The sequence below is a fragment of the Polypterus senegalus genome, chromosome 5 (genome assembly GCF_016835505.1).
Source record: "Polypterus senegalus isolate Bchr_013 chromosome 5, ASM1683550v1, whole genome shotgun sequence".
Lineage (NCBI taxonomy): Eukaryota > Metazoa > Chordata > Cladistia > Polypteriformes > Polypteridae > Polypterus > Polypterus senegalus.
Window position 1 is genome coordinate 198,321,983 of NC_053158.1, and position 25,538 is coordinate 198,347,520.

The window sequence follows — 25,538 nt, forward strand, 5'->3', positions numbered from 1 at the left end:
ATGGCAAAGGCTGTAAATACTTATGTACATGTGACTTCTCAATTTTTTTATTTTTAATGAATTTGCGAAAATCTCAAGTAAACTTTTTTCACGTTGTCATTATGGGGTGTTGTGTGTAGAATTCTGAGGAAAAAAATTAATTTAATCCATTTTGGAATAAGGCTGTAACATAACAAAATGTGGGAAAAGTGATGCGCTGTGAATACTTTCTGGATGCACTGTATATCTATGTATGTGTCTGTTAATCTTATGGTGCGACAGTAGACTAACCCTGTAACGAACCTGATGAGTACACTTATTCCTGAAGAAAACAGGTAAAGGGTTAGTGTAGAAGGGAATATCACGATAATACAAAAGTACAGGATATCTGGTTTTGAAAAGATAAGTTTAAGGTGATGAGCATTCATTCATCTTGGATAAGATGGTAGACAGACAACTGAAGCACTGGCCTGAAATATGTGGGTTGTGACAGGAAATTGAATGTAATATCTGTGCAACATCAGCACAGCGGTGGTAGGAGAAGCAATGAGAAAAAATAACATTAGCTAAGGGTGTAAATATAGAGAGAAGGTGAAGTGGGCCTAAACGCTGATCCTTGAGGCACACCTGTGGAGAGTGCCTGGGGAGAAGACAAGATGTTCAATCAGGAGATTACAAAAGAAGCATTCATAAAGGTAGGATTTGAACCAGTCCAAAGCAGACCCTTGGATTCTGAGTTTATCATAGGGAAGAGATAAATGAAGAATGGTTAATGGCATCACAACCTGATAAAAGGTCACAAAAATTAAGGACAGAGGAGAGAAGGGAGCATCTCAAGCAGATCGAAGAGTAGAGTGACTCTGTTTAAAGTCCTTCTCTTTATTTTCTGTGGTCACTTTTTCATTTTCAATCTTTTTTTTTATATTCATTTGATTTTTATTTGTTTATGTATTATTTTTATTCTGTTAGGTTATTATGTAGTATCAATGTGTGTCTTCCGATTCTCTCGTGTTTGTTGTACTTTGGGTGGGTGGATCTCCAAGAGGCGGGGCTACATCTCAATCACCATGAAGGGGCCTTCCCCAGCCCTATAAAGTCAACCTGGGAATTAAAGTCCAGTGCGGTTCATTCTAACGTGCACTAGTGTTGGTAGTTTTGTAAGCATCGTGCTATTTGTGATTTCTCGAATTTTTAGTTTCTCCTTTCAACCTTTTCTGCTCTGGATTTCACTACATGTTGTACTATATGTATAATTTGTATGTTACAAATAAAATTTGGTTTGGTCTGGAACTCTGGATTTTCTTATGGATTGTGTTTTTTGACTTTGTTTGCTTTTAATGTTAATAAACATCCTCTTTGTAGACTTTACTTTAGAGTTTTTAGCGATGTTCGTTCCATTAAATTCAATACTTTATGGCTTTCTGAGGCTCTTTGCTTTTTTTTTTTTGTTATCTTAATAGCTCAATCTTTAGGCCTCCCATTTTCAGGGGTCAGACTTGCCTTGGGGTGGGCCATTTTGGAAGGCCTCGCCCTTCGTATTCATAACAGCCAGAGTCCTATGTTTGAACCCCAGCTTGGTCTTTGTCACAGTGAGGTTTGCACGTTCTCTCATTTCTTTGCTGATTTTCCTTTGTGGTTTTTCTCCTGTGTTCCACAGACATGCAGGTGATGTAAATTGGCGACTCTCAATTAGTTCGTGTGAGCACACCCCCCATCCAGAGTTGGGTCCCATCTTGTTGCCACTGCTCCTGTGGTGGGATCCAGTTCTCTGTGACTCCCTGTGAATTTAAAAAAAAAAAAAAAGACTGAATTGTATTTTGGAGAAATTAGATGAATAGGATTGGGCTGAATGTTCTCCTCTTGTCCATATTGTTCTAATGAGCTAAAAGTCTAAGTAGGTTTGATAACAGATGGATGTTTCCTATTGCTTTGCCTTTAGTTGCTAATGCATCATTTATTTTTTCTGTTCTGATTTTCAGATGTTGGCTTTGAAATTCCAAACTGTTTTGTCGTGGGATACGCCTTGGACTATAATGAGTACTTCAGAGACCTCAATGTAAGTCCGCAGATGTTGTCTTATCGGTGTTACAGTGCAGCAGCATCTGGTTTTAAAGAGAAATAGCTGAGCTACCAATAATAAGAAAGCTGACTCTCTTACTTAATGTCACAATCTGAACACAATCTAAAAGAGAACGTTTTATTTCTCCCATAAATTTCTGGCAATTCCTTAGAGCTGTTACCTAATTGAAAAGATTATCGGTGGTCCGAGTGCTGTCACACTAAGGAGAGTGTAAATAATTAAGCAGACTTGATGGTGTCAGATGACATGGAGTGCTCTCATGGATTTTTTTTTTCTTCTAAATCCTCTTAGTGGATATAAAGTGTTGCCAGTAAGATAAACAGGCTCTGAAAGTGACAGCTCTGATGGCCTTGCTATTGTCACTGTGACTGTGGGAAAAGCAACCTGAGCCAGGGTGCCAATAGAAGAAAGAGCTTGTGGCCTGTGCCATGCCTCTTGGGCACTGGAATGGCATTGTGCCCCCTTTCAGCATGTCAGTGCAGAATGAGGATTGCATTTACAGTAGCTCTTTCATACTGTTGTAATTTACTTTATATAATTTGTAATATTTTTTATTATTTGTTTTATCTCAGGGTGAGTGGGCTCTGCTATAGTCTGATTTCGTTAAAAAAAAATGTACAGTTTTGTTTTTCATTTTTTTTCTGGGACATTCTGGCTCATTTAAGTGTTTTGAAGGATGCTGACTTTTATTTTGTTGTAAATACTTTTATGTAGTGACATTTTAATGTTTTTCTTTAATATCTGTGTTGTCCTCTGTTGGGAGGCGTCCCCGCTCGGCCTGCTAACCCAATGAGAAAGAAAGTGGCAATCACCGCCCACCAAGTGACCCGTGTCCACTTTATTACTTCAGTCACTCGAGCTATGCAGACAAAATATCCAAAGACAGAGCAGAAATAATCAGAAAAAGCAGTAAATGCAACCGAAACAAAGTACTTACACAAAAGACCCTTAACCACGCTCACTGTGCCACTGACGGAGTCCAGTGGTGGGCGATTTGCAAGCGATTTGGTTCTTTCTAAAAGACTCTTTTCAGTGAATCACAACACAGATGATTCGGTTCGGTAGAGCTCAACAAGAATCTTGCATGACATCGTCATTATCTTTCATTTCACTGCCAGTGGTAGATATTTAAAGCGCATGTGAACAGACCACCTGACTCATGAGGCTTGACTCCGTTGATTCGCGACCCAAGAATCAATCTGACGATTCTCATGCATTTGATTCATGAACAGAGATACTACATGAGAATCAAACTAATGATTCCTGTTTGTTTGATTCACAACCTAATTACTCTGAATACACACCCTCTTGGGAGTTTTGACGCCTTGTTGCGGCCTGGAAAGCCACAGTGGTTGCAGGTTTTCATTCTAATCATTTTCTTAATTAGTTCTTAGACTAGTTTTTGCTACTAATTAACTTCATTTATTTGCTATTTAAGACAGACCCTTTAAATCAGGGCTGAGCAACGTCGGTCCTGGAGGGCCATAGCGGCTTCAGGTTTTTGTTCCAACCCAGCTGCTTCATGACAAATCATTACATTTACTTATTTGACTGACGCCAAAGGTGACTTACAACCTTTATGTTACAATTGGTTCCATTTCGTTCGGTTTTTTGATTGGAGTACAGCAAGTTCAAGTGACTTGCTCAGGGTCACACACTGGTGTCAGTAGTGGGATTTGAACCCACAGCTTCAGGGTTTGAAGTCCAAAGCCTTAACCAATACACCACACTGCCTGCTGATGAAGCACTTATTGCTCAAGTGACATTTTTCTGCTCAGTTTTTGAGGTTAAGATTTTGAACCCTTACTTGCTTATGCAAGAAATGGAAGCAGAAAAACACCACAAATTCTTCCATATGTCAGCATTTAAATCTGATGATTTTTCTTCACCTCATCGAACCATTCATCAAACATAGAAGTACGCACACTGATCTTGTTGGAGCTGCAATGTGGCTTGCTGTCACACTGCGGTATCTTGCAAGTGCCGAATCCCCAATTCTTTTCTCCGACATTTTCCGCTTTGCACAGCATGTATCAGTCTCAAATTTGCTTCCACGTCCCCACCTCCACTTGCAAAGAGCTGCTGATTTGATGCCAGCTGTTCTGACAGGCATGTCACGATGGAGAAGTTGAAGGCAAACAATAAGACATCACATACAAAAACTTAAATACACACGCTATGCACATTTTTGCTGGTTCTGCAACTCGCAAACGTGTCGACTTAATTTCTGATGACATCCTCAAATGATGCATCAATAGGGCGCTGGGAATGCATGACAGCCATGATGAAAGCGTGGAAGCATTCTGAACGTCAAATATAACCCAGCCCTTATATAACATTGAATCACAGTGGGTTTCATTTTACTATTTTGACTCTTAAACATCTAAGTGAAAACAGATCTGCCCAAAGTAGTGTGAATTAATTATAATTATAAAACACAAAATAATTGACTGCATTAAGTGTTCACCCCCTTTAATATGACACCTCTAAATCAGCACTGGGGCAACCAACTGCTTTTAGAAGTCCCAGAATGAGTTCCATTGAGGTCACCTGCCTGCGGTTTCAGTTGGTTGTTGCTCTAAATGCACCTAAATGTGGAAGGACCAACTGGTGGGGATTCAGTATGGTGGGCTAACCTCTACAATGAAAACAAAAGAACACAAGAAGTAACTCCAAGAAAAGCACAAGTTAACCTCCAAGTCACTGAATATCCAGTTAAATCAGTCATGAAGAAATGGAATTAATATCGCACATCTGTATATAAACTGAAGAAGATGAAAGAGGGAGGCCATTGGGAGACCTCTGAGAAATCTGAAGGAGTGACGAGCTACAGTGGATTAGGTGGAGAAACGGTGCAGACAACAACCATGCAGGGTGCTTCACCAGTCACAGTTTTATGGGAGAGTGGCAAAGACAAAAAATATCAGCTTTAACCTTTTCCACATTATTGCTGGGGGGTTTGTTTCATTCTGGAAGCGCTCTGTTTTCTTGGCATGTCAAAGCAACGGGACTTTGCGTAGTGTGGTTTGCCTCACTTGCAGGGGCAAACTAGGACTGGGGTTGGTGGAGAGAGAGAAAGAGAGCAATGCTATTTTTTATTTATTCCTTTTACCCCAACAGCCATAGCCATAACACCCGGCAATAATATGACTGGGACTTCTAAAACCAGCTGGTTGTACCAGTGATGATTTAGGGGTGTCTGTGTCAAAGTTATCGTATGTAACAATGTACTACCTCAACCTAAGACTACAAAATGTCAACAAAAGTTCAGAAGCAATGTCTCCTTGACCAAACAGTGAACTTTGTGAGTTGGAATGTCAAGGGTCTCAATCATGAATTAAAGAGAAAGAAAGTACTCTCTCACTTAACAGATCTAAATGCAACGATAGTATTTTTACAGGGGACTCGCTTATTAAGCAAGGACCAGTTTTGGTTGCAAAGAGAGTGGTCTGGTCACATTTTTCACTCCAGCTATGCAAAGAAAGATGGTGGTGTGGTGGGAATCTTAATACACAGAACTACTCCATTTCTAGTGTCAGATGTAATATCTGATTCTGAAGGGTGATATGTCATGGTAAAGGGCATTTAATCTAATATTAAAGTGATTTTGATTAATACCCTAGCACCTGACATGAGTGATAGAGATTTCTTATAAAATATATTTGCGTCTATCCCTAATGTGAATACTCACAAAATTATAATGGCCGTCGGCTACAGTGGCAATAACCTCTAATACTGCAACGATAATTACGCAGTTTGTAACGGATCGTAAATTACCATACCCATGGAGGTTTTCAAATCCTAATCTGAGAGTGTACTCCTTCTCACCCATACATCATTGTTACTCAAGACTTGATTATTTCCTCATAGACAATCATTTTTTGCCCACTATCAAATCTTGTAAGTACGGCGGTATTGTTATATCTGACCATGCCCCTCTGATCATTGAGCTTAAATTACTGCATCCTACACACTCATCTCATAGCTGGCATCTTAACCCCTCATAATTAGCTGATGATAACTGTACAGAGACCAATGCATCCTCAGAGGTTTCAACAGGTATACTCTGGGGAAACTCTGAAGGCATTTTTAAGAGGACAGATTATTTATCCTCCTCACAAAAATAAAGTGGAAACCAAGAAGGCATCTGAGTTAATCATCAAAATTACCAGAATAGATCTAGAATACGCCAGCTCTCTAAATGAGGCACTTTATAGGTTTTGCAATCAGAATTGACTACTAAAGAAACAGAATAGCTCATCTTTAACTCTTTGAGGGCTGAATATTTTTTCCAAAAAACATAGTTTCTGAAAAGCAATAGTTTCACCAGAAGTCAACATAAAACATCTGTTGCTGCATGCTGTGGCTGCCAGTTTGCCAAGAACGTTCGGCAGGCTGCCTGTGCATGGCTGGGACAAAGTCGCAGTGCATTGCAATCTGGCTTCTACCTCTTATTATTAAGTGGCGGTCCTCCCTGGCGAACAATGTCAGTACGATTAGCTGGGGACCAATCAGCTAAATCTGGAACCTCGCATTCATTTTCAATCACTTGTATCAAAATCTGATTCCGACAAGTCATAGTCCAGTTCAGAGATAATAGGCCAAATGTAGTCCGCGGAGTATTTTTGCTTCACGCATTCGCTTTGATCTCTCGCCAGATGTCAGTACCGTTTTTGCTGCTGTTTGCGCCTTGCTACTCACGCGAGCACAGGAAATCTCGGTGAATACCAATGAATCTAACTTCCCTTCTAGCAACGAGAGTCCAACTAAAACATAATGGTTGGTTTTGTCACAGTTTACAGTCGATTACCATCGTCAACTCCTCCTTTTGACAAAGCATCGTCATTATGATCACAGAGAGAAGGTCATTATGATCACAGAGAGAAGGCCAATAAGATCTTAGCCCAAGAAATCCACAAGCAGGAATTCTGCAATGCAATAACAGCAATTGCCAACAGAAACGGAGATACTTTTTTATGGTCAAAAATATTAACAGAAAAAATAAAATAAGAAAATGCACAGGACGTCGCGGCTAGAGTTTTCTGAAGGTACAGCAGAGGGAAATCGGCCAAAAATAGCATCTGTGGTGTGATGAGACCAAACTGAGCTTTTCGGCCACCATTTTACATTGCATGTTATCAACGACTCACCATCCCCACCGTGAGATGCCCAAAACGTCTCGGGTAGACTTGATAAGAGGACACGCTGGAGTCACTGAAGTCAGCTGGAAGAAGGTTCTGTAATCTGATGGCTTCTCAGCCATCAAACTAAACGCCATGTTACAATGCACACAACATCCCCTCTGTGTAGCACTGTGGTGAAAGCAACATGCACTGGTGTTGCTTCTTTGACGCAGGCCCTGGACGGCTTGTGAGGATAAAAACTTGTAGTAAAATCCTGGAGAAAAACTCGATGTGTGCTGCAAGAAACCTGTGCCATGGGAGAAGATTTGTATTCTAGTAAGACGACAAGCCAAAGAGAGACAGTAATGGCTTCAAAACATTGTGAATGTCCTGGCATGGCCAAGTCAGAGTCCACATCTCACTCCAATGTGGAATCTGTGACTGTTCACTCACAGGTGCCATGACACCTGACAGAGATGGAGAAGTTTGGCAAAGAAAAATGTGGCAGAGGTGACTGGCAAAGGGATCTGTGCACACTGCCATCTCCTAAATACTGACTTGCAGGGGCTGAATACTTATGTGATTGATTCTTTGGTGTTTTGTATTTTTAATAATAATAATTCTTTACATTTATATAGCACTTTTTCTCACAACTCAAAGTACTTTAGTGATTAGTGGAGCCAATTCCACCAGCACTGATGTGCATCATCCACATAGATGACGTAACGGCAGCAATTTTTGCGCTAGAACACTCGCCACACATGTGCTGTTAGGTGGTGAAGTGGTGTGATAGTCAGCCAGTTGGAGACAAGGGATGATTAGCGGGCCTAAATGACTAAGCCACGGTGGGCAATTTAGCCAGGACATTGGGATATACCCTGCTCTTTTTCATAAGATGACCAGGGATCTTTTTATGAATACAGAGTGTCAGGACCTCTGTTTTACTTCTCATCAGAAGGACGGCACCACTTTTACAGCACAGTAAAAAGACTGGGGCATTGGGATCCACATTCAGACCCCATGGTTAGTGCCCTCCTGCTGGACCCACCTACACCTCTTCCAGCAGCAACCCCAGCTTCTCCTCAGTTTTTCCTTAATTTAGAGCACTTTGCAGAGAGCAGTTTTCACTTTCACTTCAAATGAAGTCCATGGTGATTCCGTGTTGTATGATAGCAGAATATGAAAACCTCAAGACTTTTCATTGGCACTCTGTGACAACATGACTGGAGACCTTGAGGAGATTTTAGGCGGAGTGGTATCTCCGAGGCTAGGGATCTGCACTGGCAATCGGAAGGTTGCCGGTTCGGATCCTGTAAAATGCCAAAAGGGACTCTGCTCTATTGGGCCTTTGAGAAAGGCCCTTAACGTGCAATTGCTAAGCGCTTTGAGTAGTGAGAAAAGTGTTATATAAATGCAAAGATTATTATTTAGGTGCTAACTGTTTTCATAAGGGAAGTCAGTGTGGTGGGCTTTGATTGGAGTCTCCTGTGTGATTAATTGACACCATTTAGTTTTCTGTGGTTTTCATTCTGATTTGACCAAAGAAAATTTACATTTATTTTTCTTCACTTAGCAGAAACTTTTATTCAAAGCGACTTACATAATGAAGTGAACATTATTCTGAAGGTCTGTTTGGGAAAAACAAGAACATGGCAGGTCCAGCCTTAATGTTCTGTAATCCACAGTGTGCTATTATTATTTAGTTAATAATTGCATTTTGAAGATTTATCGATTGGCTCAAATAAAGATGGAATATTCACTTTGAGATTTTTGACCAAGTGAGATTTCCAAAATGCAGTACCACATAGCTCCAGCAGAGGGAGACTTAAACCAAAGTAAAACATTACATTTTCTCGTTTCCTACTCGTTTTATTTAGATTTTTTTTTCCACTCCCACCTAACTGTGTGAGTCGTGCCAGTGTGCCTCTAGTAATGATTATATCTATAATAAGCCTGTCAAAACTGACAGGAGAGGTACAGTCGTCTTTATGCTTTGCACTGCTGACTTGTGTTTTTCAAGGCAGTAGATGAATGGCGTTCACCTCCCTAATGGAGTCGTGTTCTCCGTCTATTTAGTAGGTGCACATTGGATTGTCCTCATTTCTTTCTTCACTCCAAATGTGTAGTGTGGGTGACTGGTGAATGGTCATTTGCTTAAACACTTGCACCCCTTTAGAGCAGTAAAGGAAAATACAGAGGTAGCTAGCACGTGGGAAGACATGGACCCCCTACTCACTTCTCTATCACTGTGCTTCTGCCTATTTGTTAAATTGTTCAAATATGCCGTTAAGGTGACTGCTGGCTCTAAATGTCCCTTTTTTGAGTGACTGGGTGTGCCCTGCAGTGAACTGGCACCTTCCTTGCACCCGTTTGCTGTTTGGTCGAGTCTGACATTTCTGCAGCCCAGAGCCTCCACCCTGGTGCTCCAAGTAGGTGAAGTTAACTTACACAACAGTACTTGTCATTATCTGATTCCCATAATGCTATTCTTCATCATAGTGTAAAAATGCAGAGCTCAGGAGATCTGCAGCTAAACTCTATTGGGGCCCTTTGGAGTCACCTCCACCTACTTAGCGTCTACAGGGTGGAGGCTCTGGGGTGCAGGTCAGGCTCTGGCTCACCATAACCTCATATCAGATTGCAGCTTCCGGAAAGGAAGCACCTACAGATGTACAGTATTATTGTCTGTTTAAACTTTGCCATAAACGTCATCATTCTTTAGTTTGCCTTATATAGTGCCTTTCAGAGAAAACCCAATGACAAGAAAAGGATTCAAGAGAAATATTATAGGAACAAAATAATTCATCAGTTATCTAAGATATTGATAGAAATCAAGTTATCTGCTCCAGCAAATCACTCTTTATTTTCATATAGCACCATGGCAGCATGCAATTTTATTATTGTTTGCTATTCATTCTCATCATTGATACGTGATCTAAACCATCTCATTCATACACAAAATCCATTGAAACTGAAACCCGTCCTAGGACCAGGTTGTGCCAGGCAGTCACCACAGCATGCCAGTCTATTACCGTCAGTCAGTCATTTTACAGACCTGTTTATGCCATCACAAGACCACTCGGGGTCTGCAGGAAAGACAAGGACAGAAAGTGCAGACAGAATGGTCGCTGAGGCCCAGACTGGTAGTGTAATTATTTAGACAGATAGATATGAAAGGCAGTATACAATATATAGGTAGATAGATAGGAAAGGTATTCAATAATACAATATATAGGTAGGTAGGTAGATAGGAAAGGCATTATATAAGAGAGTGATTTGAAAGGCACTCTATAATACACTATACAGTGCATCCAGAAAGTATTCACAGCGCATCACTTTTTCCACAATTTATGTCACAGCCTTATTCCAAAATGGATTAAATTCATTTTTTTCCTCAGAATTTTACACACAACACCCCAAAATGACAACATGAAAAAGTTTACTTAAGGTTTTGCAAATTTATTAAAAATAAAAACTGAGAAATCACATGTACATAAGTATTCACAGCCTTTGCTCAATACTTTGTCGATGCACCTTTGGCAGCAATTACAGCCTCAAGTCTTTTTGAATATGATGCCACAAGCTTGGCACACCTATCCTTGGCCAGTTTCGCCCATTCCTCTTTGCAGCACCTCTCAAGCTCCATCAGGTTGGATGGGAAAGCGTCGGTGCACAGCCATTTAAGATCTCTCGAGAGATGTTCAATCGGATTCAAGTCTGGGCTCTGGCTGGGCCACTCAAGGACATTCACAGAGTTGTCCTGAAGCCACTCCTTTGATATCTTGGCTGTGTTCTTAGGGTCGTTGTCCTGCTGAAAGATGAACCGTCGCCACAGTCTGAGGTCAAGAGCGCTCTGGAGCAGGTTTTCATCCAGGATGTCTCTGTACATTGCTGCAGACTTGTCTCCCAGAATTTTGTTTCTCATGGTCTAAGAGTCCTTCAGGAGCCTTTTGGCAAACTCCAGGCGGGCTGCCATATGCCTTTTACTAAGGAGTGGCTTCCGTCTGGCCACTCTACCATACAGGCCTGATTGATGGATTGCTGCAGAGATGGTTGTCCTTCTGGAAGGTTCTTCTCTCTCCACAGAGGACCTCTGGAGCTCTGACAGAGTCACCATCGGGTTCTTGGTCACCTCCCTGACTATGGCCCTTCTCCCCCGATCTGGCCAGCTCTAGGAAGAGTCCTGGTGGTTTCGAACTTCTTCCACTTAAGGATGATGGAGGCCACTGTGCTCATTGGGACCTTTAAAGCAGCAGACATTTTTCTGTAACCTTCCCCAGATTTGTGCCACGAGATAATCCTGTCTCGGAGGTCGACAGTCAATTCCTTTGACTTCATGCTTGGTTTGTGCTCTGACATGAACTGTCTATGGGACCTCATATAGACAGGTGTGTGCCTTTCCAAATCAGGTCCAATCAACTGAATTGACCACAGGTGGACTCCAATTCAGCTGCAGAAACATCTCAAGGATGATCAGGGGAGACAGGATGCACCTGAGCTCAATTTGGAGCTTCATGGCAAAGGCAGTGAATACTTATGTACATGTGCTTTTCCAGTTTTTTTATTTTTAATAAATTTGCAAAAACATCAAGTAAACCTTTTTCATGTTGTCATTATGGGATGTTGTGTGTAGAATTCTGAGGAAAAAAATGAATTTAATCCATTTTGGAATAAGGCTGTGACATAAGAAAGGAAAAAGTGATGCGCTGTGAATACTTTCTGGATGCACTGTATAGATAGATCTGAAAGGCACTCTATAATAGATACTGTAGATAGATAGGAAAGGCACTTTCCTATATCTATTATAGAGTGCCTTTCATATCTATCTATCTACCTACCTATATATTGTATTATAGAGTGCCTATCTCTATCTATCTATCTATCTATCTATCTATCTATTATGGAGTGTCTTTCGTGTCTGTCTATTAGATAGATAGGTTGGAAAGGCACTATATAATAGATGTGAAAGGTGCTATATAATAGACACATATGAATGGCACTATATGATAGCTATTATTATTATTGTTGTAGTTGATATTATTATCATTTAATTTTTAAACTTGTTTGTTCTAGCAAAAAAATAAGGAGCTGGAACATATCAACAAACAATGTGGTGTAAAAACGCAACTGACTTAAGAATGTCCGCCTATTGCAGGTTAATTTTGTTGTTATTATTTATTGTTATGTTATTATGGATGTCCTTATTGTCACATACAGTGTACAGTGAAATTCCTACTTGCATGTGTTACTCAACATACACCACATCTCCAGTACCATAAGTGAGTATCACCACTTTACAGTACCTGAAATCTCTGAGACAGATAGACAGATATGAAAGATACTTTATAATAGATTGAAAGATAGAATTATAGACAGACACGAAAGGCACATTGTAGCAGATAGATACATAAGGCGCTATATAAAAGATACATAAATTCAAAAGGTACTTTATGCTAGGTAGACTGATGGGTAGCCATGAAACGCACTATATAATAGATATATACAAAAGGCACTATATAATAGATACATAGATATGCAAGGTGTTATAAAATAGATAGGAATGATAGCACTTTATAATAGATAGATACATGTGAAAGGCACTATAGCACTGCTGCCTTGCAAGAAAGGAGATCAGGGTTTGTGTCCCAGGTCCTCCCTGTATGGAGTCTGCATGTTCTCCCCATGGATTTTCTCCTGGCGCTCCATAAGACATGCAGGTTATAATAATAATAATAATTCTTTGCATTTATATAGCTTTTCTCATTACTCAAAGCTCAGCAATTGCAGGTTAAGGGCCTTGCTCAAGGGCCCAACAGAGCAGAGTCCCTTTTGCCGTTTACGGGATTCGAACCAGCAACCTTCCGATTGCCAGTGCAGATCCCTAGCCTCAGAGTTAGTTGAACTGGCATCACCAAACTGCCCCCTCTAATTGTGTGTCTGTGTCTTGTGTGTTCACCCTGTTCAGGGATTGTTCCTGAGTTGTGCCCAATGCCTTGCTGGGATAGGCTGAAGCTGCCCCGTGACCCTGCTCAGTACAAGTGGATTTGAAAATGGATGGATGTATAGGGACAGATAGATATAAAAGGCACTATATGATTGAAAAATAGATATGAAAGGCACTATATAATGAAAAAAATTGATTTCATTATACCAGTCGGCTGCACATTTATTCCTGTAAACTGGGCAGTAGTTTAGTTAGGGGCATTTGCTAAAGCTGCAGATGAGAAACTGCAGAATGAATTACATAAATACATATTTAATACAATATATTTAGTATAAAACTGAAAATATATATTGTTATTGTTATTTATTCATTCATTCAATTTCCAGATCTCTTTATTCCAAAGCAAGATGACAGGGAGCTGGAGCCTTCCCCAGCAGCTTGGTTTATAAGACAAGAACAAGCCATAGCAGACTATTATTGTTTAAGTGTATTATTATTATTATGTATTGAATCTTTGGCCCTTTACATGTCAGCACCACCGTACAACACCTCTTTGATCTTATGAACAACTGCACTTTATCCCCAGTTTGAAAGACCTGCTGCTCCCTGCCATCTTGTGCCACTTCTTTGTTATTGGAAATGTTCCTCCAGGCTGGCATGCCAGCAGGGCTGATCTTGCATCCATATTTGTCTGCCTTGTTGTTTTGTGAAAGGTGCTATAAAAGGTAGAAACTGATTAGATGTTCAGTGGTGTAGGCATCATAAGGAGTGTGGGGCACATAAGCTGGCATTCACGTTTGGCACAGGCCACACCACCCACCTCGTCCTATTCCGTCTGACTCCTCCACAGCTACGCCTCTTATGGGACTCGTGATGTGCGAAATATTTCAAATGAGGGGAGCACTGGGCCTGCACAAGCTTAGCTTAAAAACTGTGGTAGAAGCTAATAAGGCTTACCATGAATTTTGTCATATCAGTACATTTTGTTGGCCTGGCACCTCACCCAGATGCCACCAACTCAAAAGAGCACTTCAGGTTTGAGGCCGGGTAGCTGGGTGGCGAGTTCCCTAAATGGAGGCACCTTCGCTCTCATTCCTGCTTAATGTTAATTGCTTCTGCCAGCTAATCCAGGGGCGTGTGCCACCTCCTCACAACATGCGCCGTCTTCACTCTGTGCCTGAAGAGACAGCAGTCACATGGTCACCATGGAAACCAGAAGAAAACGAGTGGGTGTTTTTTTTTTTTCAGATTATTAAAAAAAAAAAAAAGACTGAGAATTTTACAGCTCTGCTAGAAAGTTGATGGAGGCGGCGAGGTGCCCGGCTGGTGTCGTCTCACCAGGTTCAGAGGCTGTAAGCCATGCGTGTTTGCCTTCTGTGCCATTCCACAGCCTCTTATGTAATGTTCTTTATTTAAACGGTGCCTGCCTTCATTTTCTCTTTGAACCTCCAGCCGCAGTGCCTGCATCACATAGTTATGGGCAGATGTGAAATAACTCAGTAGGCAAAGTAATGAAGCGCAGCCATGGAAGCCATCATTAGCACAAGGAAAATAAACCAGTGGTAATGGCTTCTTCATCTTAAATGAAAGTCTTATTTAGTGGTCAACATTTGGGGGCATTTGCAGGAAATTATACTGATTGGTAATAATTAAACACTCCATTCAAAATGAGTGATCCTTAATTATAGAGCTGGCAAAGCCGAATTTCTTTATTTAACTACGAAACACATGGCCTCAAATAAAGATGGTTCATATAGAATAAGCTGAACATTTCCATTTTGGCCACAAATTCTTTTGTTTTCATTATTTAAAAAAAACTGCACCCCACAGTGAGAAGACCACTGACCCAACTTTCAAAACGAGTGCTCCTCAACCACATGTTGATGCATATCGGCGGAAGTTTGTGAGTGTTTGACCAGCTCCTCATTTGTCAGCTGTACATGGGTAACAGACGTCAATGAGTCCAAAAGTAAATGGGGGTGCCAGCCGGGCCACCGCATTTAACATTGGCACAAAACTTGAAAATAAAGAGACTCATGATGGTGCGGAATCTCTGCATTTTTTCCCGTTTGATTCTGGGGTTTGTCAGGGGTCTGTTTTTGTGCCTACTCTGCCCAATGCTTGCATGGACTGTGTGTTAAACGTGTTCATCGAGTCCAGCAGCTGTGGAGCATTTGTTGGTGAGGAAAGATTCCCTGATGCCGACTTTGCCAACGATGCTGTGATGTTTGCAGAGTCAATGGAGGCTCTGATCAGGAAGAGGCGGAGTGAGGAGGGCTTGTGAGCGTCCTGGATAACAACCAAGATCCAGCCCTTGAATGACCTCTTAGGTACGGTCATCAGCAGTGTGTCTGACTGCGGGGTGAGTGTCGACTTCATTGAGAGGTTTACTTACCTTGGCAGTGACAATTATGTCTCTGGTGACTCTTCTTATGAAGTCAGTAGACGGATTAGGAGAACATGGGGGGTCATGAGGTCACTGGAAAGGGGTGTGTGACGCTCCCAATATCTATGCAAAAGGATGAAGGTCCAAGTCCTTAGTTTTGCTATATGGTTGCGAGACACCGAGGGTATCCAGTGACCTCAGACAAAGACTGGACACATTTGGTCCTGTGTATCTTCAGGGAATCCTTGGGTACCAATGGTTTGACTTTGTGTTCCTTACGGACTCCCGAATGAGGCACATTACCTGCATTGTGTGGGAGCGTCAGTTACGCACTACGACCATGTGGCGCGATTCCCAGAGGGTGATCCAGCTCGCAGGATCCTCATTGTTGAGGACCTGAGGGGTTGTACCAGGCCAAGTGGACGCCCATGTAACAACTGGCTGCGGCAGATAGACAGCCATTTCTGGAGGGTGGGACTGAACTGTGTGTCTGCCATGTATGTCAACCAGGATCCCGAGCTATTTCATTGTGTGTTGGGTGCAGCAACTCGCTGTACTAGTGCATGCTCCCCAACCTAACCTAACCGGGTTGCCGAATCCTTCTTGCCAGGCATCAAACACAAAGCATTCAGTAGGGCTGGTCTGGCTTTAGGAGGAGTGATGGGCAATTCGTGAACAACGACTTTTCAGTGAATCACATGAATTGATTCGTGTGCACGAACAAATTGGTTCAGCGGAGCTCATTCGGACCAGTGCTGAAGCACATGCATGTCCTTAGTGACGTTGTCAACATTTTCCATTTTGCTGACGCTCCCCACTGGTGGAAGTGTAAAGTACATGCGCTTTAATTGCCTGAATCATGAGTCTCGGCTCATTTGATTTGTTAATGACTCCATACCCAAGAGTCAGTCTAACAATTCTCGTTCATTTGATTTGTGAATGATCATTGAGAGTTGCAAAATCCTCATTCATTGTGATTCGGTAATGTAACGTCTTATTTTAATTATGCCTCTTAAATGTGTTATGCTTTGAGTACGAAAGTAGGACATTGACTTATGAATTATATATTGAATTATATACACAGTATATTTATACTTAGTCATATATTTATAGATCATGAATTAAAAATAAATTAACAAGAAGTCATTTTAATTCTATATTTATACTGCAGGGCTCCTCCCCCTGCTTGCCTTTACTCGACCACACCCAGGGATGGGCACCGGCCCCCCAGATCTTGTGGCTATGCTGCACAAAGGGCATTGGGGCGCCCCTTCATTAGAGAATGCGATTCGATTTAAAGAGATCGCAAACAGAAGAATATGCGGGGCACGAGAGGAAAACAGTTTGGTCCTTAGTTAATTATAGATTGAAAATCAGTTACTTGAGTATTTCACTACAGCAATGAATCCAATGAATCATAAATGCAATAAAACGTAATAAAAAGTAAATAAAAAATTAAATTATATTAACTTAAAAACAGTACTATGAATTACTTTATCCTCTAAGTTACATTCTATAAACACTGCATTTTTCATTTCTTTTCGGGATAATTTTCTCTTTTTCATTTATTGGACGATTCACTTTGCTCTTGATTTTTATTATAAGCAGCTGTTTTTATTCATTTTCTTTTTTTTTTTTTTGGCGTTCATTATCAGCTCTTGCCACTCTTTTCTATCACGATCTAAAATTCGACATTCTTGAACGTCTGCCATTATAACGGACTGCATTGAAGGGCGAGTTAGCACTGAGAGTGTCATGGAGTGGTACGGAGAGAGAATGTATGCAGTAGGGGTAATGATTGGGTGAGTGGTGTGGAGGGGAGTGGTCAAAGCTGAATATCGCGGACACAACGGAAAACATTTTTAATACAATAGAGATTTATTTTAATATATTCCGTTTCTGTTCACCCATTCAGTCGAGTACGACTTGCAGGATCAATGCTCTCCACATCTTCCGATCTCTCTCGGCTTCTTTCAGTTCTGCTATGTTTGGTCCAGTATTGTTCTTGATGGTATCCAGCTAGCAAGTTCTTGGGTGGTCTCTTCCTTTTTTGCCACTGACCATTCCAAGCATGGCATCCTTCTCAAGCGACCTGCTACACAGGTTGTGACCAAAGTAGGAGAGCTTTTGCTTTGTTATCTTGGCCTCCAGTGAATGTCGGTTTGATCTGTATCAGAACTGCTTGGTTCGTTAGTCTGATTGTCCAAGGATTGCGTAGCAGACATCTTCAGCACCACAGCTCAAAAGCATCGATCCTTCGCTTGTCCGCCTTTCTCAGCATCTAGGTTCCATTTTTATTGAGAAAATGATCATACTTGACCAATATACATCTAGTTCCCTGGCAGATGTCTTTGCTTTTCTAATTGTCGTTCATACTGACCATCACATTTCTTCCAAGTGCCAGCTGCCTCTTGATGTCAGGGATGCAGTCGCTATCGTGATCAATTTTAGAGCCAGGAAAGATGAAATCTTCAACCACTTCAATTTCTTCATTGTTGATCTTGATATTGACGCTTGCATTTTTTTTGCTGTTGTCATGATCTTTGCTTTTTTTGATATTCAGATGCAGTCCAACTTTCTCACTTTCTGCTTTGACTTTCATGCTGTTTGAGATCCTTCTTGTTTTTCAGCCAGCAGGGTAGTATCACCAGCATATCGGAGGTTGTTGATGTGTCTGCCGCCTATTTTCACGCCAAGCTTCAACCCATCTCATGACAGCTATTGCGTACATGTTGAAAACTGCTGGTGGCAGGATGCATCCTTGGCACGTGCCCTTTCCAATCTTGAACCAATCCGTGTCTCCATATGGTGTTCGGACTGCAGCTTCTAGATCTTGATAGAGCGATCTTATGAACTTGGTCAGGTGTGGTGGTGTGCCCCTTGACTTCAGGCAGGTCCTGAGCATGTTGGGCTGCAAGAACATCGAACGCCTTCTAATAATCGATGAAACACATGTAGAGGTCTTTCTGATACTCCCCGGTCCTTTCCATAATCCTTCGAAGGTTGGCAGTGTGGCCTTTCCTGAAGCCATCTTGCACATCTGCTATTTCCCTATGGACGGTTATACTCAAGCATCATTGAATGATCTTCAGAAGGATTTTGCTTGCGTGTGGTATCAGGACTATGGTGCGGTAATTCGAACAAGCCTTCGTGTCTCTCTTCTTTGGAATTGCGATGAATACTGACCTTAGTAGTTATAGGAGGGGTATGTGTCAAAATCGCAATTAGAGCTGTCAATCATAATGATTAATGACTTTTAAGCCCGCCCCTCTGACGTCACACCGGAAGTGCCGCCCCGCTGATGCAAGACCGGAAGTCCCGCCCCGTCGCCTCCTGATGACGTCACGTCGGAATCCCCCCCCCCTCCACGAGACCTCTCTCCGCCCGTTGGCACCGCCCCGGCCGGATTGGTGTAAGGCTTCCCGTCCCCTCCCTGACTCCTCCTTGAACCCTCCCGGCCCCTGATTGGTTCCATAAACTGTCAAGGGTCCGTTTGACGGAGGCCTGACCGCTGTTTGAACCGGATTGCACCTGCCGGGAAATAAACTGTCAACGGACCGTGTGATGGATGTCTGCCCCCTGTTTGAACCCGCTCCCACCCCACACCCACCTGCCTGCCCAGGAAACCGTCAAGGGCAGTTTGATGGATGTCTGCCCCTGTTTGAACTCCCCACGCCCCCTCTCCCGAAAGACAAGCCGGGCAAGTGACAGCCTTTACCTCGACAAGCTCGGGCATGCCCGGGGCCTGTCCTGACAGCTCAGACATGCCCGGGGGATGCCTCGGCCCCCGCCCTTTCTCCGGCACAAGCCCAGACAGGCCCTGGGGTCTGTCCTGACCGGCTCAGACCAGCCTAAAGTCGCCCCAGCACCGACCCGAGGATGATGGACGGCCTCCCCACACTGCCCGGTCCCCCCAGAATTCCCAGTCCCCCCATACTTACCGGCCAGTTCTGAAAGGCCATATAAAAAGCTAAGCATTTTGTTCTATCTACGATTTTAAGACATGAAAATATATCATCTTGGCTTCAAAAACCTGCATTTTCCAGCTCACACACACAGATAACAAACTGTCAGATCAAAGACACGGTCTGAGTCAGGCCGCATTTAACCATAGGTGCCCCACACTTCCCGGTCCCCCACACCTCCCAGTCCCCCACATTTCCCTGCTGAAAGCCTAAAAAGCTAAGCATTTTGTTCTATCTACGATTTTAAGATGAGCACACCATTAAAACATCTCATCTTTGCTTCAAACTAAGTCAAGCTGCTTTTTTTTTTCCATCTCGCACACAGATAAATTGTGAGATCAAAGACACGGTCTGAGTCAGTCAGCATGATCGCACCCTGTTTCTGGGCCCCCCGGGGCTCCCCACCACTTCCCAGCCACTTCTGAAAGTGCTGTATAAAAAAGCAAAGCATTTTCTTCGGTTCTATCTATGATTTTAATATGAACACGCCATTAAAATATCTATCTCATCTTTGCTTTATCACTTACAGGTCCATCCTTTTCCATCTCACAGAAATTCCTCAACCAACATTGAGTCAGGTTCCCAGTGACAGACTCCCAGCAATGGAGCCGGTTTCTCAAAAAGAAATCAAGCAGCCCCGCTTTTAGCAGACCCCCCTTGCAATCAGGCCTGTGTGCTCTGTCTCTGTCTCTCTCTCTCTGAGCGCAGACACGGGCTCGAGACCGCGCAGACCCTCTGCCCATGACGGATGGATCTTTTAAAGTTAAGGGATTTTTAAAGATTAGCTTGTAAAGCTTGAGATAACTGCTAGTTCAGCCCTTTAAAAATCACACCTAGTTAAATAATATGCCGCAGTTCCCTTTTTAATCACGTTTGAGACGTCTAAAAAATCTAGCCTGGGCTGATTGGTGGCTGATATCAAAAATGTTCTCTTATATACAGAGCTTAACCTTAGGGACCCTCTCCATTGAGAATATTCAGGAGTGGCTTTAAAGCGCAGGCCGGTGGTGCAGTAACTCTGACCTAATAAAAGTATTCTGAACTACTTGCAGAAGGGACCCGCTTGTGAAATGCCTACTCTTTCAAACGGCCTCTCTCTGTACGGAGCCGCCTGTTTTTAAAAGGTTGAGATAACAAAACATTTTTGCTTTATAAACTCTCATTTGGACAGCCGGTTAGAGACAGACTCCAGGAAATTACTGTAACGGTGTTTTCATTCATTCATTTCGCTAAATGTAATTATTTTAATACAGGATAGTAACCCAAAATCCGGGTGATTTTAGGCGTGTGAGTAATATAATGAAGTTATTTTTAAAAGTAACCCCACACCGCACAAGAGAGACAGATTCCACGTGTGTTTTAGGATTTGCTGCGGTCAGTGATGAATTTTATTTTTTTTTGCTCTGCTCATTTCTATCACCTAGGAGCCTTTTGACAAAAGAAACCTCTCTAAATACACTTGTGCATTTAACGGAGGTTTATAAGGAAGCAGGTTTTCTACCTTATCCCAGTTTTGTACATGCATGTAAAAGCACTTACTGTTACACTAGCACAAAAGTTTGATATTTTCTGTCTACTCAAAAAAACTGAAATTATTTCTATTAACACAGATGATAATTAGAAATCATTTTACTATTTTTAATTAAAAGTTAAAAACAGAAAAGCCCAATTATGATTTTTGTTTTGTCATGGGAGGGCCCTAGGGTGACACTTTTCCCCTTTATACTCTTACTTATGTAGACCTTAAAACATATTCTTACCAAAATAGTTCATCACTTCCCAATTCCTGTAACATCAGGTAATTAGACAGAGCTCCATGACAGGCAAGAGAAGATTATAGGTCAAATACACAGTGTCATAAAATAAAATAAAGTGTGAACACGCGCAGACCCTCTGCCCATGACGGATGGATTTTTAAAGTTAAGGGATTTTTAAAGATTAGCTTGTAAAGCTTGAGATAACTACTAGTTCAGCCCTTTAAAAATCACACCTAGTTAAATAATATACCGTAGTTCCCTTTTAGATCACTTTTGAGACGTCTAAAAAATCTAGCCTGGGCTGTATAATTTGTAATTATAATACTTAATATAATTTGTATAACAATCGATCTAAAACAAACCCCTTTTCTCTTCAAACTCACCCCACATTTTAAATACAAGTATCTTCAGTTGTGGAAGCAAGCGGCCCGCATGGCTCAGGGAGGGGCTGATGGTTCCAGCAGGGGCCGAATTCACACTTCCGCTAAATCAGGTTTCTCAGTGACAGACTCTGCAGTAAAAACAGTTTTAGCAATGAAGCTGATTTCCCAGAGAGAAAGACCAAGCGGCAGACCCTGTCAGCTTTTAGCCGACCCCCCTGCTCTCTCTCTACCCACAGAAACTAAAGTCAGGCTCTGCAAGCACCTCAATCGGGGGAAGGACTCTGTGAGTTCGCATGCAAACAACTGAGGCCGCCCGTTTCGAGCACCCACCCCCACTGGGTGACCCTCGGAGAGATCACCGGCTGCTAGTCTCAGGAATTTGTTAGGATTATGTCATGTACAAACCTAAACTTTGATTTATCACCTTTAAAGACATGGAGCAGTCTCGTGCTACAAACGCCTTGTGTCTCTTTTTAACACTTCTGCCTGTAAAAGCTCTCTATTCCTTCTGTGGCCTCGGGTTTAATAGGGGCTTGCACCCAGGCTAATGAACAAGGTCCTGTACATGTCGAGATGCCGCCCATGCCTGCCGTCCCTTACACTATATAACATGTTTGGGTATTCATTTTGTATATATAATATAATGAAGATATTTTTAAAAGTAACCCCACACCGCACAAGAGAGACAGATTCCACGTGTGTTTTAGGATTTGCTGCGATCAGTGATTTTTAGTGTTTTGCTGAGCTCATTTCTATCACCTAGGAGCCTTTGGACAAAGGAAGACTCTGTAAATACACTTGTGAGTTTAAACGGAGATTTATAAGAATGCACAGGAGGCCGTAGTGAGGGTGCTGGTTTAACTAGAGGCAGGGGATGTAAGTAGCCCTTTTTTGCCCCTCCGAAGTTCATCGAACTAAAATCATGTTTTTAAAATCAGCAGCTTTAGCTCATGCTAGTGACCTCGTAAATGGGAGCCAACCGCTCAGCACGCTTGTATGCTCACAAAATAGCAGAGCTAATTACTCTTTCTTCTTAAACTAATGATCAGATATTCGGGTAATTCTTAATGAAACACTAAAGCTAGTGAACAAAATACATGTTCAGTAGCCAAGTAAAAGGACCGGTTGCTTTAACATGAAAATAAAGCATCTTTAGAAAATAAAGCATCTAAAAGCATCTTTATAAAGTCCGATTTTAAAACGTTATAAGAAAAAGCCTTGTTTCCAAAGAGTTCTTTGGAACCATCAGTGCCTTTCTGATCACATCCACCCCAAACATAGCACAGAACTTAATTTCTGTACTCCTTTTAAATGAGAATAGCCAGTATAAAGTCCCTAAAGGAACGGAGACATCTGATATCTTTTACCCTATATGTTTTCTTGCCGCCCAAGTCATTCAGATTCTGCTTACAACACAAATGTACGATTATTTTTCTCAAATGGCCTGTTCTTTGGCCTGCTAATCATGAAAAAATCATATTTTATTCTCCTGACACTTTATTTGCATATTTTATTATACCTACTTGTATCGACATTTATCTATCTCTAGATTTATTTTTCTGTATCAGAAGGTAGTTTAAGTCAATTTGTTTTGGGTTCAATAGATGTATTTTTCATATTTTGATTCTTGTTTTCTTTTTTCACATCTTCGAGTCCCCTTTTTGTTACTTCGCGCCCCCTAGCGTGGTCAGCCCAGAGTTTGAGAACCACTGTTGTAGGGTTTTATTGGTAAAACACTCTGCGGCATTTCAAGCTAAGTTAGATTCCCTTGTTTATTCAGCCGTCCATCGGTGTTCCATTTTCGTTATAAATTGTATTTAGTCTCTCTTTATTTACTAAGCATTTTATATGATGATTAGAAAACAGTTATCTTGTTCAGGCTTTACTTTAAATCAGCATTTTCATCAACAGGTTATAAACACTTTGGTACTCAGGGTCTTTGTATAATACAGCGTTTTAGAAATTCTGTGAAGGCTTGGTAATAGCCTTCCATTTTACAGCAGTTATGAGACCCTGAAAATAAGAACGGTTATAGGAGGTTATAGGGGCCTATACACTGCAGGGCTGAGGATTAGGCTTTGGACACGTTAGGACAATCAGGATGGAAAATGTTTTTAGTGAATAGTTACATTATATCTATTATAGGCGTTAGCACAAGGATTAAAATTTTACTAAAACTATGAGGATTTATTCTTTCTTTTAGGTAGTCCAGGTGACATAGGACGGGGGTTATGGAAAACTGCTTTTCCCTCTGTTTGTGAAAAAGCATCCTTGGTTTTAGTAGCATTCAGGGTCAAGGGACGTAAGTTTGAACTGGATTCCAAGAGTCAACAAGTGTCTGCAATCTTCTTGAATACGAGTCACAGGACCTGGGTTTGCAGGGATCATAGTCAGGGGCAGAATTACGCTAGACATTATTATTCCAAAATGAAACATTGACTCGCCCCTATCACAAAGATAAGACAGTACAAACTAAAATGTACAAATACTAAGTGACAGAGGAGATTAAAAAACATCTTAAGACCGGATCACCCCAAGCTCACACACTACAACAGAACCTACGTGTTCTGCGGTATATTATCAGCTAAATGGTCATCTATGTAGGCAGTTCCACGGGATGGCAAAGAGTTGGGGAAAACATTATTGAACATCTGCTAGTATGAGGCTGATTAACATGAGCGGTTATTGTTAGAATCTTATCTGGCACTAAAAGTCAGGCTTGTGTTCCTCCTGATTCAGGAAGAACATTAAATATTGGAGTTTAGAATATGAACTAGACTGATAAGGACATGTGTGCCAAAATGAATAAATAAAGTAAATAACCACATGAAAAAGTGGAGTGATTACAATTTGAAAACTGCCGTGATGTATCAAAACATTTGAAATAAATAATAAGCTTTTTGACATGCAGTCCGAATAGTCTGAATGTGTCTTAAAGAGTTCATTTTTAAATAAAACTTAAAAGGCAAATTAAAAATATTAAATCTGAATAAAACACAGAAGTATCATTTAATGATATCAATTAGGGTTAAGTATTATCAAGCACCGGGATCTATTTATCAGGTTTATTTAATTTAGTTATAAACAAAATGATTGTTGGCATTTTGCTTTGAAATGAACAATAGTCTGATAGAGCTTTAAGAATTAGAATGTAAGACAAACCTCTACACTCTATAACAAAATGTTGCTGTTCCAATAGGAATATCTCGGATGTCTGTTTTATTTTAACCTTTTGACAAGAAGCCCTGGTCTTGGAAATATACCACCTATGTTGAAAATGAACAGCCGACATGCTAACTAAATAGATATAATCGAAGATATTTTAGAATATGACCCTAGGCGCTAACCCCCATGATTCTGACCAACTAAAGGGTCTTCACTTCATTGTCCAACTTCCTGCGCTATGGATCTTGTAATGGAGACTGCAAAAGATTCTCTAATCTTTACTCTGTAATGGTCCATATGACGGAGATCTAGCCTGGGTCCGAGGGTTAACGGTCATAGGACATGATGTTCAAAATTCAACTCGGGTTTTTCAAATGAGATAGGACGAGTGCGTGTGTTCTGTATTCACTATTCACAACGACCATAACCCGAGACCTTAGGTTTTTATGCGAAGGACCTTTCACTGACCGAATAAGAGACATCCATCAAAAGGCTCTTGACAGTTTCCTGAACCAATCAGACCGGTGGGGCGGGAGTCGCTTTTCAACGACCCACTATCCTCGACGGTGAAAGAAATTAGGGTTTAAAATCAACTGGTCCTTTATTGGTCATTTTCAAAAACAATCTAAAAATTCAGAGAGGTTTTACCAACCACTTCAAAACATTACAACTAAACAGCGTGATTAAAAGCCGACAAAAACATGTGATCTCACCGAAACATTCAGTTCAGACACTTCATCTGATTTTCCAGTTCGT

At 41.4% G+C, this 25,538-nt stretch overlaps 1 protein-coding gene across 1 annotated transcript in view; it reads left to right on the forward strand.

Moving 5' to 3' along the window:
- Positions 1–25,538, forward strand: part of LOC120529797 (hypoxanthine-guanine phosphoribosyltransferase-like) — a 66,617-nt gene that overhangs the window by 32,968 nt on the left and 8,111 nt on the right. Inside the window, exon 8 of the mRNA XM_039753937.1 lies at positions 1,959–2,035. Coding sequence (XP_039609871.1) covers positions 1,959–2,035 — 77 coding nt within the window. The remainder of the gene's footprint in view (positions 1–1,958; positions 2,036–25,538) is intronic.